General features: G+C 57.7%; 2 protein-coding genes across 4 annotated transcripts in view; both read right to left on the bottom strand.

The window, feature by feature from the left end:
• The window catches only part of RELB (RELB proto-oncogene, NF-kB subunit), a 32,669-nt gene extending 31,581 nt beyond the window's left edge, over positions 1-1,088 (bottom strand). Inside the window, exon 1 of one of the 2 annotated variants that reach the window (XM_081108237.1) lies at positions 882-1,088. Coding sequence is in view for 1 of the 2 variants with exons in the window: in XM_081108238.1 (XP_080964364.1) it covers positions 882-936 (55 nt within the window). In the remaining variant the exon portion in view is untranslated. The remainder of the gene's footprint in view (positions 1-881) is intronic. The other variant, XM_081108238.1, reaches the window with a different exon arrangement.
• A 5,105-nt stretch (positions 1,089-6,193) lies between these two features.
• CLPTM1 (CLPTM1 regulator of GABA type A receptor forward trafficking) overlaps positions 6,194-14,421 on the bottom strand; it is a 33,427-nt gene continuing 25,199 nt past the window's right edge. For both annotated transcript variants that reach the window (XM_081106772.1, XM_081106773.1), the window contains exons 6-14: positions 12,922-13,007; positions 12,199-12,319; positions 11,720-11,964; positions 10,948-11,041; positions 8,566-8,756; positions 8,217-8,312; positions 7,779-7,914; positions 7,149-7,316; positions 6,194-6,931 (exon numbers count right to left, since the gene is read on the bottom strand). In XM_081106772.1, the coding sequence (XP_080962898.1) occupies positions 6,636-6,931; positions 7,149-7,316; positions 7,779-7,914; positions 8,217-8,312; positions 8,566-8,756; positions 10,948-11,041; positions 11,720-11,964; positions 12,199-12,319; positions 12,922-13,007 (1,433 nt within the window). In that variant the 3' untranslated portion in view covers positions 6,194-6,635. The remainder of the gene's footprint in view (positions 6,932-7,148; positions 7,317-7,778; positions 7,915-8,216; positions 8,313-8,565; positions 8,757-10,947; positions 11,042-11,719; positions 11,965-12,198; positions 12,320-12,921; positions 13,008-14,421) is intronic.

Below are 14,421 nucleotides of genomic sequence, written 5' to 3'. Positions count from 1 at the left end.
GTGATGGAGATCCCTCAGAAACCTGTCAAGCTCCACCCTCTTCCTCTCCTGGCCCCTCCCTTTTCTCACCCCTCGCCCAGTCTGGCCTTGCCCCCTTCCCTAACTCGGGAGCAGGTTTCTGTCATGTCACCCCACCGTTTCATCACATTCAGGCCCCGCTTCTTCTCTCCCTTAAGGTCGGGTCTCTAGGAGTCCTCAACCTGGGTTAGGAAACCGTTCCCTTCCTTCTCTCGGGGTCAGACCCTAACCCTTCACCTTGTCCATGTCAAGCCAGTCCCCTTCTTCCTTCTCAGACCCTGCCACTACTCTCCGAGGCAAGCACTCCTCATTCTTTCTTCTCTGAATCAGCCCCCACTTTTCTCTCTACTAGAGTCCTCCAGCCCCTACCTTCGCCCCCTCGGAGTCTGCCTTCGTCCCCCTTTTCCCCCCCGGGTCCCGCCCCTTACTCTGAGTAGGACCCTGCTTCCTTCTTCGTTAGGCCCCGCCCCTTCTGTGAGCCAGGCCCCTCCTTTTTGGCCATCTCAGAGTATGGCCACGCCCCCTTCTCACGCTCACGGAGTCTGGCCCCGCCCCACCCCTCAGGAGCTGGTCCCGCTCTTCCTTCTCCGAGTTGGCCCCGCCCCTCCCCTTGGAGTTGGGCCCCGCCCCCTTCTTTGCCTCAGGCTCAGGCCCCGCCCCCTCCTCACTCCGTAGTGGGACGCCTCTCTCTTACCTTGGGCCAGACTCTGTCACCATCCTCTGCCTCCTTCCTTCCCTCTAATACAGTGTCCCCCGAACCCTCACACTCTCCCCACAAAACCCCTAGACTTCTGTAGGAACCCCCAGAACCCTCGCATCACCAATCCCGCCCGACTCCTCTGCTGAATCCCGGCCCCGCTTACCCAAGGCCCCCAGCTCAGGCGCAGCGGACGGTCTGGCGACGCGGCGACTCGGCATGGCCCGACCAGTGGGGACCGACGGCCCGGAGGCCGGCCCAGACTAAAACACACAGCGGGCAGGCCGAGCGGCCGGGCGGCACGGTCCAGCGGACGATCGCGGGTCGGGCGAACAGCAAAAGGGCTGGGGCCGCAGGCCGGGCAGGACGCGCGGCGCCCGGGGTTGCGGGGGGCGGCGGGCCGGGCCGGGCAAGCGGCGGGCGGGGGCGGGGCGGCGGAATTCCCCGGCGCTGCCGGCCTGCGCGTCCATTGGCTCTCGCCCCGCCGTGACGTTTCACAAGGGGAACGGGAAAACCCCCGCGCGTCACGTGGCCGAGGGGGCGGGGCCGGCCGGGAAGAGGAGGTTGGGCGTTTGGGAGGGGCCAGCGCTGCTGGCCATTGCTCTGGCGGAGCCAATTGAGGCCTGCTTAGAGCCATTCCCGCCCTGACCAAGGAGCAAGTTGGGGAAACTGAGGCACTCCCCTCCCCCCCCCCAAGTCTGCCAGTGAACTTGAACCTGTTGTTTTTCTGGATGGAAGGGAAGCTTTGGGATCAGGAGAGCTCTACAGCTTTCGTTGATAATGAGCTTTAGGAAACTTCCATGGTTTCTCTACTCATTTTCTGCAAATTGAGAGTGAAGATATTTTAACATTTAAATCTAGAATGTCAGCTCTAGGATTTGCCTGTTTTGTTCCTTGCTGTATCCCTAGCACCAAAAACAGCGCCTGGAGCACAGTAGGTACCCAATGAATGGTTATTGAATGATTGGATGGATGTTTTATTCCTCCCCACAATGCCAAAGTTTCCCAGAGCACTTACAGCTTCAAGGCTCAGTAAATCAGTCCGGGAATGATGTCAGTGTAGCCCCAGTGTACATCCTGAGCTGTGTACCTGACCCTTGAGCAAAGCGCTTACCTGGGGGCCTCACAGATGCTTCATACCTCACAGTCGCATCAGAGGCATGTGATAGAACCAGGATTCTTGCAGAGGGGAGACTGAGGCTCAAGGAGGGGCAGCCATTTGGTTAGATCATAGTCCCAAAGCCTCCCGGTTCTTCAGAATGACTAGGTGACCATAGGTTCCAACATGGATGCCGGGCACCCTGACCACAGAATGCTATATCTGCTTGTGTAAAATCTGAGTGTTTCTCTTATCTTTGTCGTCCACAGATGATTATTAGACATACAAAGTAAAAAAATTAAAAGCCCTGGCCAGTTTGGCTTAGTGGATAGAGCGTCCCGACTGTGGACCAAAGGGTCCCAGATTTGATTCTGGTCAAGGGCACGTACCTCTGTTGCAGGGTCCTCCCTGGCCCGAGCCCTGGTCAGGGTGCATGCAGGAGGCAACCAATCGGTATGTTTCTCTCACATCGATATTTCTGTCTTCCCCTTGCTCTCTAAAAACCAATGGAAAAATATCGAGTTAAGGATTAAAAAATAATATAAAATAAAATAAATTCATTGGACATACAATTATTGAGCATCTGCTGTGTGTCAGGGCCTGCACTGGTCATTGGGGACACAGGACTCACCAAGCCAGGCCTGGTGCCTCTTGTGGGAGGCAGCAGCAGTTCTCAAAGTGTGGCCACAAGCCCTTCAGGCTCAAGTTGGAGCACTACTGCTAGACAGCAAAATATTGAGCAAACTTTTAAAAATTGCCAAGGGCCAGAGAGCAACTATGTTTCACTTTAGGCTCTGAGGGCCAGACAGGTCTCAACAGTCAACTCTGCCATAACGCAAAAGCACCCAGACAGTACAATGAGATGGCTGTGTTCCAATAAAACATTATGGCTACTGAAATTTGAATTTCGTATAATTTTCATGTGAAACAAAATATTCTTCTTGAGCTTTTTTAACTATTTAAAAATTACACAAAAACTGGAAAAGTCTGCATTTGGCCTGTAAGCTATAGTCTGCATACAAGGGCATTGCAAGGGAGGTTATGATTGAGGGTCCAGAATCTGAGTGCCTGGGTTCAAATCCTAGGCCTCCCACCTACCAGCTGTGTGACCTTGGGCAATTGACTTCATCACTCTCAGCCCGATCTGTAAAATGGGCCTAATAACAGGATGGTTGTGAGGATTATATGATACTAATAGCACTGGCCAGGTAGTTCAGTTGGTTAGAGTGCTATCCCGATACGCCAAGGTTGTGGGTTCGAACCCCAGTCAGAACATATACAAGAATCAATGAATGCATAAGTAAGTGGAAAAACAAATCGATGTCTCTCTCAAATCAATAAATAAAAATGCTAAGAATGGCACTTGTATACAGCTCTTAAATGTGCTGGGCACTGTCCTAACACTTTGTTTCCTGAAACCTTGGACAAATTTCTCAGTTTCTCTGGGTTTTCTCATCTGCTCTTGTGAGCATCTGACTTAATTATTACAGTGTAATGGTGCCAGGCAGTGTTCCAAAAGCTGGGGACACAGCAAAGGACACAAAAGACAAAAGCCCCTCCCATCATGGCACTGAAATCCAAGTGAGGGAGACCGATGGAAATAGATAAGCAAATACATGTCTGGTGGTGATGGCAGTGTTACAGAATAAAGCAGGATATATGGATTGAGGTTAGGGTACTATTTGGGTTAGGAAGTTGAGGATGACGTTAGAGCAAAGAGCTGAAACTGTGAAGGATCCACTCCATTCCGGTCTCCTTGCTATTACTTGAATATCCCATCCATGAGGTGGGAACATGCATGGCATATTCAAGTAATAGCAAGGAGTCTGGAGTGGAGACCCCTGGGGAAGTAGTGGCGAGTACAGCAATGGTCTGTAAGGTGATGGGGACATCAATATTAAACTGAATGAAATAAACCACATACAGCTCTTAGACTAGAGCTTGGCTCATAAGGGACGTGGAGCAGTGGCTCCGAGAAGCCCACCTGATTAGCCTCTGCCCCTTGCAAATGTCAAGTTTCACAACTGTGTGTTGGATGAGTAAGTGAAAGGACATGTCAGAAACCCTCAGCCCCTTAAGGGCAGACCTGGGGTGTCTTGGTCCCTGCTGTGTACACAGACCCCTCAGCTCAGGACAGTGTCCAGGGGAGGGGCTCAGGGAGCATTTGTTGACTGGTTGTCAGTCTCTCCATCAGTGTCAATGTGAGCCCTTTAGGGTCCACACTCCTGGATACGTGCTTGTCTGTGAGTCTGGAGTGGCAAACACGCACTCAGCAAACATTCCTGCAGCGCCTCCTCTGCGCCAAGGACATGGCCGTGACCAGGACAGCCCTAGCTGTCCTCACAGGGCTCAGCTCAGTGGGGAACAACTTGTCCCGTGATGACCCACAGTGGATAGGGCTGGAATGTGGGACCCCAGGGAGCTGGGGGGAGAGGGGGCGGTGCTTAGAGGAAGTGGTCAGGGAGGGCTTCCTAGAGGAGACATTGGAGCTGCAACCTGGAGGATGCACAGGGTTAAGGTAAAGAGCATTGTGCCTGGAAAAGTTTCCCAGGTAAGGGAAGAGCATTCGCTACAGCCAGGAGATCATGGCAAGTTAAAGCAAGAAAGATGAAACTACAGGGGTTAAGAAGGCCCCCACCCCCCCGCCCCCAGTCTGGCTCACCAGTTAGGACCCTGGGTACTTCTCCCAAGGATACTAGGGAGCCATGTAGGTTCTAAGCAGGGGATGGGCAGGGTCAGATTTGTGCTTTAGTGAAGTTCTCTGGTGCCCTGGCTGGTTGTTCACTGGTTAGAGCACTGGCCCACGGACCAAAGGGTCGCCGGTTTGATTCCTGGTCAAGGGCATGCATGTACCTTGGTTGCTGGTTCAATCCCTGGCCCCAGTCAGGGTGTCTGCAGGAGGCAACCAGTCAATGTGTCTCTCTCAAATTGATGTTTCTCTCTCTCTTTTATCCCTCCTCCCTCCCTTCCACTCTCTCTCTAAAGATCAATGGAAAAAATATCCCTGGGTGAGGATTGAAAAAGAAAAAGTTCTCTGGCTACTGGATGGTGGTGAACGGGAAGGGCAGGACATCAGGGAGAAGGCTGGGTGAGAACCCAAGGGGCGAGAAGGATTCTGAACCAGGTGGTGTCAGTGGAACTGGTGACTCCTGATCGTGGGGTAAAGCTGATGGTCTTTGCCAAAGGCTGGAGTGTGCGGCTGTGGGAGGAGGGTCAGGGAAGATGAGGCCAGGGAGTCCAGGTGGCCACACTCCCTGGGCTCCTAAGCTTTCTCCTAGGACACGGGGAGCCATGGAATGGTGTGCAGAGTATGAGAGGGGAGTGGACTGGGCCGTGGCTGCCTGAGGGTGGAAAAACCTGCAGTCTTGCGTGCATGTGTGCGCACCTGCATGCACATGTGTACACATGGGGGTCTGAGCACACCAGCATCTCCCCAGACATGGTGGATTCCCTGTCTGGCTCTGCAGGGCGGAGTGGAGGTGAGGCCTCAGGGAAGACCCTCAGCCCCAGGCCTCCTCTCCCTGCAGTGTTGATGAGACCCCCCTCCTTGATTTGCAAATCTGGGAATGTGGGTTCTAATTCCTCTGAGTGCAGGGAGGCCCAGAGGTCTGTCTCCTCACCTATGAAGTGGGTAAACAGCCCCAGTACCCGTTGCTGGGAAGGCCCATGGGCCATGCACTAAGACAGTGGTTGGCAAACTGTGGCTCCTTGAGTGCGGCTCTTCCACAAAATACCACGTGCGGGCGCGCACGTACAGTGCAATTGAAACTTCGTGGCCACACTCAAGGGGCCAAAGAGCCGCATGTGGCTCGCAAGCCGCAGTTAGCCGACCACTGCACTAAGAGCTTGGTTGGGTCCTTGCGCTGGCAGCCCTGGGGACACTGGAGACACCCTAACAACTCCAAGCTCTATAATTGGGCACCACCTGAGTGAGGGTTCACCCCATACCTCTGCTGCGACCTGGGGAAGCAAGCTCGTAAGTCCAGAGAAGGGAGGTCATGTGTCCAGGGCCCAGGACTGCTGAATGCGGAAGCTGGTGAAAATGGCTCAGGCGGTGAGTGTTTGCTCATGAGGCAGGCCTGAGGCCCGAAAACAGTAAGTGGGCACAGGCAAGGCGCTGGGCCTCATGGGTAAGAACATAGGTGCAGCGAGGTCACAGCAAGCAGCTACCCCATCTGTGACATGGGAGTTATGGAAGCCCCATCAGAGGACTGCTGAGAGGAGGAGGAGGGTGAAAAAGGGGCCTGGCCCAGAGGGCCACTGTCCCCATTTTACCGAGTTTTTCAACCTGCAGGGTCTCCTTCCCAGACCTGGGAGAGCCACCCATACCTGCTCTCTGCCGTGACAGAGGAAGGAAGGCACAAGGGGGGGTTGTTGAGTTTAAGTTAAACACCCACATGAATTTATTAAATTCAGACTGTGTTAAAGGGTGGCGGTCTGGGAGGAGGGGGCTGGTCAGGGGACGAGGGACAAGATGATGAATGGCCGCGGGCATCCCAGAGGGGCCCTGGCCGCTCCCCTGCCTGGCCCACCCCCTCAGCAGTGCCGCATCGGCTTCACCATGATTCCCAATGGTGCTGGGCTGGCGGGGCAAGATGGCTAAAACACAGGAACAGACAGACAGACGGCGCCTCCACAGACCACGTGCCCTGGCCTGCCCCAGCCCCCACACCATGCACTGGGCCCTGGCCCAAAAGGGGTCTCCTGCCGCCCCGGCCCAATCTGTCCAGGGAAAGGGCAATGGGGAGGGGAGGCGAGGGGCCTGGGTCGGCAGGGGCGGTGTCACCAGGAGCAGGAGCAGACGACGTTGACCAGGAACAGTTAATCCCTTTTCTTGTCCTCTGCCGGTTTTAGAGGGACTTCCTGGGGCTCGGTGGTGGAGCTGGCCCCCTGGGTGGGCTTGGCAGGCATGGGCGTAGAGGCCTCCTCCCCGGCGGCGGTGGTGATTGTGGCAGGGTCAGGAGTGGGTGGGGATGAGAGGGCCCCTGTGGCTGTTGGGGCCTCAGCCGTGGGGGCAGTTGCTGTCGGTGCCTCACCACTCATGCCAAACTCATTCACCCGTGTGGGGTCGACGCGGTAGATCCACCGTTGGTAGAGGTAGATGAAGAAGACCACATCTAGAGGTGGGGTGAGGGGGGCAGTGTGAGGGGAAGGGGCCCAACTGGCCTACTGTCGGGGGTTGAGGGGTCCTGCAAAGATTGGGCCTCAGATTAAGCCCCCAGGCCGGGAACAGGGCACATCCCTTGGCCCAGGCCCCAAGTCCTGCTCGTGCCTCCCGAGCTGCAGTGGGAGCCTCCCGCCAGCCCACCAGCCTGCCCGCCCAACCAGGCTCACCGTCCCGCAGGCAGCCGATCCGGTACATAACAGGCATCTTGATCACAAAGGCGAACAGGTCATCGATGAAGGTGTTGAGGGCCTTGTAGGTAAGCATGCGCCAGGGCAGGTGGGCCACAGACTTGAGCTTGTAGTTGATGAAGAGCTGGGGTGTCATGGTGATAAAGCCTATGGTGGTGGTAAGGGGACACCCGTGAGCAGAGGACAGGGCATCCTAATCCTGGACCTCTCTGACCTCACTTCCGGCCTCCTTCCCGTCACTTACTCTACTCCGGCCACAATGGCCTGCTTGCTGCTTCCAGTCCCCCAGGCACAGGCTACTTTAGGGCCCTTGGACGGCTCCCTCCTTTGGCATCTTTCATCTCCTGAGAGAGGTCTCCCTGACCACCATCTAATGTGCACCCTCACCTTGACCGTCCCCAGTACCCATCATGTGCTGAGTCGCCTGTCCACTTGTTTACTGTGTGGGTTCCCCTGAGGATGAGGACCTAAATGCACCTGACCTCCAGGAAGCCTCCCTGACCCCAGACCCAGCCAGGCTTCCCTTCGAGGCTCCCCGTATGCCACCCCTGCCCACCCTGGGGTGTCCCTGTCTGGGGATGAGTGTGCCTCCCACACGGGCCTGCTCACCGAAGGTCAGCAGGAAGCCGTAGAGCATGCTGAGCACCCAGGAGTACCAGCCCTTGTGCTCCAGGTACAGAAGGCTGTAGACCGCGTAGCAGCCCAGGAGTGGGAAGAGGATCCACGACAGGTACCGAAATGCCATCTGTGGGGCACAGGGTGGGGTTGGAACCCCACTTCTCGGGCCCCACCTGGCACCCCTGCCTCACCCACCCACACCTGGTCTGGCCAGCCAGCCTAGGGGAATTTCCAGGTTGCTCTGGGAACTTTGGATTCAGACAGGAAGTATACATGGCAGGTGGACGCTAGAGGGTGTGACACAGGCCATGAAGTGTAGACCCGTCAGTTAGGGGGCAGATGCCTTCTCTCCCTCCGCCACCCCGACAACTGCCCATCCCCCGGGCCCCCAGGAGCGTGTGGTGCTTGGAAACCCTAGAGGATACTCACATCATCGTACACTTTCGTCGAGGACTCGATGTACGTGGACTTGTCTTTGAAGGTTGGGCGGGGGAAGAGTCCTGCCACCTTGTGCTCCCGGTCCAGCTTCGGGCAGGGAGGGAGGCCGTGGTCAGCTGCCGTTCCCCCTGCCAGCTCTAGTCCCTGCCCTTCCCCACTGTTCCCAGTTCCCCTGCCCCACATGTGACCTGAAAAATCCCCTGGTGCGAAAATCCCCTTGGTCCTGGGAGTGCAGCCGGCACTGGGAAACACCCGGGGCCAGCTCCAGGGTCTGGCTGACCGAACAGTCCCCCTCCCAACCCCTGGCAGCCCCCAAAACAGCATGGCCGCCCAGCCTTACCCGGACATCCATGACCTTGGTGATCTTCCAGAGGTCGATGAGGACCCCGATGAAGACGCTGACCTGGACCACGAAGTTGGTCTCATTGTCCAGGATATAGAGGAGGACCACGAAAGACTGGAAAACTCCAAAGAAGACGGAGCGCACGGACAGGCCCTCCAGGGACTGCCGGCTGTTCCAGAACTGGATATCTGTGCATGGGAGTTAGGGGGAAGCCAGGAAGTTGAGCTGAGTCCTTCCCGCAGCTCCCTCAGGCCCCACTCTCCTCAGACCCCGGGGAGGCGCTGGGTCACCAAGGGGGAGCGGTGCACAGGACCCCCTCCCACAAAGAGCCTCTGCTTCTCAGGTGCCACCTGAGCACTGGACAGAAAGGACCTCTGCAGCCCTCACAGCTGACACCGGCCCCCAGAACGCAGTCCCTCGACTGGTGACAGTGACTGCTGCCAGGTCCCAAGTGCTCACCACGTCCAGGTGCTAAGGGCTGGTCAGAGAAGCCACTTCCCTGTGGCCTCACAGCCTGGCCTGGCAGCATCTGGCCGGAAGCTGGGTCTTTGTGACACCAGACCTGGGCTGTCCACCCTGGTGCCAGGCGCCTCCCCTGGTTGGGAAGACCTGGGACACGTGCTTCAAAGCCATCTCCTCCAGCCCACTGCCCTGAAACCGCGAGGGAAGTGGCCCAGAGCCACCTGGGTACACACAGGGCCCCGTGCTCAGGTCTCCAATCAGCTCCTTCTGATGCTGCTCCTGCACCCAGCCCGCAGGGCCCAGGTCCGCCCTCTCTGAGCCCTGGGCTCCCCGTAGTTGAACAGGGATGACAGCACCGGTGGATCCCACCTGTGTTGAGTGTTTAAGACCCGCAGCCACAGGAGGCCACCACCACAATGCCTGCTTTACAGAGGCAGCCAGCTGTGGTCACACAGGGCTGGCTTTGCACTGAGCCCTGGCCATCCACCTGCTCTGGTTCTGATTCTGGAGCTCCAACACACTCGGCAGGCTCCTCCATCCCCCATCAGACCCCGAGATTTAAAAGGGAAATTCACAGAAACCCCCCAATCCCGACCAGGGAGAATGGGTCTGGAGACGGGGTTCTGGTGGGGGTGAAGGGATCCAAGTCCTGTCCCAGCCCAGGGAGGCAACAAACATGGGCTGTAAAGCTGGGCTCACCCAGGGCCCACTCCTGCCGTGTGACCTTGGGCGAGTGACCACCCACTCTGAGCCTTCGTTTCTCACCAGGAAGAGGGACCCCAGTGACCCAGCTCCCAGTGAGCAGGAATGTGGGTGAGCCGGCACCTGCCCAGGCACAGGAATACTCCACAGGCTACGGCCGAGACCCCCTACCAGGGGTTGGCACTTACTGCTCAGTTCTGATGTTACAATCTTCACAATGTAACTCTTGCCCTGACCGGTTTGGCTCAGTGGATAGAGCGTCGGCCTGCGGACTCAAGGATCCCAGGTTCGATTCCGGTCAAGGGCATGTACCTTGGTTGCGGGCACATCTTCAGTAGGGGGTGTGCAGGAGGCAGCTGATCGATGTTTCTCTCTCATCGATGTTTCTAACTCTCTATCCCTCTCCCTTCCTCTCTGTAAAAAATCAATAAAAAAATATATATTTTTTAAAAAGTAACTCTTAATCTTGGAATATTGTCTTAATAATAGTAATATTTATTACTATTGCCCCTTCCAGAGTGGCCTCCTTCAGATTGTGGGTGTCTAGGAAAGGAAGAAGTGGCCGCAGGGCCTAGGGGATGAAAGTGGGTGCTGGAGCCGGCTACCTGGACCCAAATCCTGGTTCTGCCAATTGGGAGCTGTGTGACTGCAGGCAAATTACCTAACCTCCCTGAGCCTCTGCTTCATCGTAAGCATGGAGGTAACAACAGGCTTCCTCATGGGGCTGTGGCTGTGAGGACTCAATGAGCTAACTAATGAGGGCACTCAGAACAGTGCCTGCCCCATGGCCAGCCCCCTCAGACCCTGGCCATTGCCACTGTTGGCCTTTGGAACGTAGGGACCTTCTGGGGACTGAGCTGTCACCTTCCCATTCGGGTGGGCCCCATCCACTCCACCCTGAGGGGCCTTTCCCAGCAGGCAACCTGTTGGGCAGGCTGATGGGAGCAGCTCTGGGGCTTCCCTGCTCTGGGCCTTGGAGTTCCCCAGCCCAGCCCCTCCTGCAGCACCACACCCAGTAGATGGAAGTTTCTGGACTGGGAGTTTTGGGGCCATCATCCTGGCCAGTTCACTAGGCCTTTGGAAAGTGGGGCTGAGAGACCCCCAGGTAGGGAGAGGACCTATGGGCGAGGAGGGAGAGAGGGGCCAGCCTCCTCTGGTACCCTCCCATCCCCAGCCCCCCATGGCCTCTCACAGGCCCCAGGGTCCCACCCCTACCGTTCTTGAAGGCCAGGAACTCAAAGACACTGTGGACGATGGACACGATGATGGTGAGAGCCAGCAGGTAGGGGTTGGTCTCTAGGAGGGCAACCTAGAGGTGGGGGGTGGGGGGAGATGCCTGTGAGCGCTGCCATGCCCTTGCTGGGGGGCCGACCTCTCTCCTCCTGGACTCCCAGAAGAACCTGCTCACAGACCTGACCCCCAGGACTACCCAAAGAGGGAGTGCGCATGATAGGCAGAGATGGACAGATGGACATGGCGAGGCAGGCAAGTGATGGAGAGAGGAAGAAAGAGAAGAGAGGAGAGAGGCAGAGTGACAGAGACAGATGGAGACAGTCAGAGTGAGGAACGGAAACCCAACATGAAAGACACCCCCAGGCAAGCACAGCTGAGTCTCAATGGCACAGACATAAGCAGAGAAAGATGGGGACACCAGGAGTATTCAAGGACAGTGACAGAGAGCAGAGGCATCAAGTCAGAGCCCAAAGTTGTGGGGAAACGGGCTATGGAACAAGATCAGGAAGGGGCGGACCGGAAGGGACTCAGAAGGCCTGGCCAAAGAGAGAGGAAAGCTGAGACAGGAGGACCACAGAAGCCTCAGGGATGGGATCCCAGAGCCAGCGAGGGCTGCAGGAGGGAGGGCACCTGGGAGGTTGTGAAACTGGTCAGGGAGCACTGGCCGGAGGTCCCCAGGCCGCCAGCCTGGCCCACTTCCCCTTCCCCTCCTGCAGCCCAGGGGGGTGCTGGGAAGCCCCCGCCCCCACCTCACCTTCACCGAGTCCTGCTCCTCGTCTGACTGCTCGTACAGCTCATCACCCAGGAAGTTCCAGGGCGACTTGGTGCTCTGGGCGGCGTAGAGCTGCCAGCGCCAGAGAGAGAGGGGGCAGAAGGAGACGCGGAGCGGCAGGCTGGCCAGGCTCTCGTTGATGGGGTAGTAGTCCTTCTGCAGGTTCCAGTAATCGTTGAAGTAGATGATGGGGTAGTAGTCACCGCTCACGGCGTCGAATTTCACGTCTGCAGGCAAGTGGGGCAGGGGCACTGCTCAGCCTGGGCTGGAGCCACGGGCACCCGCAAGGGTGGGGAGACCCCTTAGGCCTCTAGAACAAAGGTGGGATATTCAGATGGGCCCCCTGACAGACACTGGAGGACAGGGGCAGGGAAGAAAGGGGAGTCTTCAGGCAGGGGTGGGGCAGGGGGAGAGCTTGGGTAGATGGAGACAAGGAGAGCCAGAGGGGCTGGGGGTCTCACACTGGTCCAGGGGCGGAGGCACGCTGCCCTTCACCCACGGTGTGTGGTCGTCCACAATGTTGATGGTGATGTTGGGGTGCCAGTGGGAGATCACTTCTACAGGCCCATAGTCCTCGGCCCTCTGAGGGGAGACAGGGGGGTCATGGGGCTCAGAGGCACCTGCACCTGAAGGCTCCCGTGACAATCGTGACCATTGGCCTGCCACACGCCAACCTTCCAGACCCCACACCCTGGACCCCCAGCCACCTGACAGGGGGGAAACCCAGCCTGCAGATCTGGATGGGCCCATATGCCAGGCTGCAGACAGCCCCGCGTGCAGCTCCACACTCACGGAGCGCCTGCCGGGACCACCGCACAGAGAGGAGGATTCCTGGCACCAGCACAGGTTAACACCCTGGCGCCCCCAGCCCACCTGGAAGAATGGGGGTGCTACTCTGTCTGGCTGGGCTCGGGGACTGACTGCTTGGGTGTGAATCCTGCCCTGCATTTCCTGGCTCTGACACTGTGGGCAAGTTTCCCCACTGAAAAGGGGAATGGTAATGGGACCCCCCTCACCCCGAATCCTCCCACTTCCTGAGAGGCAGCTCAGCTTCCTAGCCCCTTTTCCAGAGGAGACTTGACCAAGCCCCCACAACAGCTCGGTGGTGGTGCCAGCTGAGAGCCCGTATGGCTGCTGGGCCGGGAACAGCCTGCCCCCAGGACCCAAGAGCTCCGCTCATGTACCTTGATCATTTCTGGATCGGCTTCTGTCTCTCCTGTCAACAGGTTCTTGGTTTTCTGAAACCGCCGGCGCTTGTACTTGTTGATCACTGTGGAGGGGGACGGGGAGAAGGGGTGGATATGAGACCTGCTGGCACTGGGGGATCCAGACCCCTCTGCCTACCAAGAGCTGCTCACTGGTCTCCCGGCTCCCACTACCCCACATGCCAAGTGGCGATAACGCTGACCGGCAGGCCGGAGCTGCCTGCCCTCTCAAACCTCAGTCCCACTTTCCCCATTTTTACAGTGACGCCAACAGCCACCAAATGACTCGCGGCAGAATCACGGAGTCTTTCTGCTCCAGAACCTGCTGCGTGGGTCCCATCCGGCCCGTCCTCCAATCCAACCACAACGTCCACCTCCAGGCCGCATGGTGAGCCAGCCCTGGCGTCCCCTCCTGGATGACTATAGCCACCTCCTCCTGGGGCCACCCTTGCCTCCTATGACCTCTCTGCCGGGCAGCCAGCACTTCTTTTAAACCAAGTATCTGACCGTGTCCCCTGCCCTCCTGCTACTTCCGAACCCCAGGCAGCTCCTGCGGCCCCAGCAACGCACCTTCATGCCCCATGCTCGCAAGCCCCACCGACCTCTCAGCCCTTACCCCTCCCACCCTCGATCTCCTCTCTCCCCTCTCCTCACATGCGCCAACCTGACCCGTACGCACTGTGGCTGGGAACTTCCTGGTGGCTCTTCTCACCCTCAAGTCCCTGGTTAAATGTCCCTCTTCCTAGGGCTTCCCTGCGCACCCCACTCAAGGAGGCCTCCAGTCGGGCTCCTTGCACTGTGTATTCCCTTCACAACATTCCCTGCCTCCAATTCAACTGCCCATCGGTTTGTTTGCTGTCTCTCCCCACAACCTGTCTGTGAGCCCCAGGAGGGGGTGGGCCCATTTGGACACTGACATATCCCCACATGGTTCTGGGCCCAGTGACGACCCTGGAATACACCAAAGTAAACAGGCGAGCTGTGGGCAGTTCAGAAGGCCCGGAACCACTGGTGTGAGAAATCCTTTGGGGCTGTGAACCCCAGCCAAGAGCAGCCTTCACTTCCGCTTGCAGAGGCCAGGCTGGCCACAGGCTCTCTGCCTCTCTGCCTTGAACCATGCCAAGACTTGCCAGGAGGAAGGGGCTGGTGCTTGCTCAGCTCCACCCTGCTTGGGTACTTTTCAGCACTCCCTATCCCTGGACAAAATGCAGCCTGCCCCTCCTGTGACTTCCCCATCTTGTCCCGGAGGGGCAGGGAGAGATGGGGAAACGGGAAGGGAGCTGGTCAAGAGCGGGAGCCCTACTCTCACACGAGCTAAGGGACGTTGGAAAGCGTTGTCACTTCCCGGCCTTGGTCCCTCCTCTGGAGAATGCAGGGCCATTGTGAGTGGCTCTGCGCTACAGAGCCCAGCCAGAATGTCTCTGTACATCACAGATACCCAAACCACCAGAACCGAATCCTTCGCATCCACTCAGAACC

The sequence above is a fragment of the Myotis nattereri genome (genome assembly GCF_964212035.1).
Source record: "Myotis nattereri genome assembly, chromosome: 15".
Lineage (NCBI taxonomy): Eukaryota > Metazoa > Chordata > Mammalia > Chiroptera > Vespertilionidae > Myotis > Myotis nattereri.
This window is presented reverse-complemented; position numbering and strand designations above follow the sequence as displayed.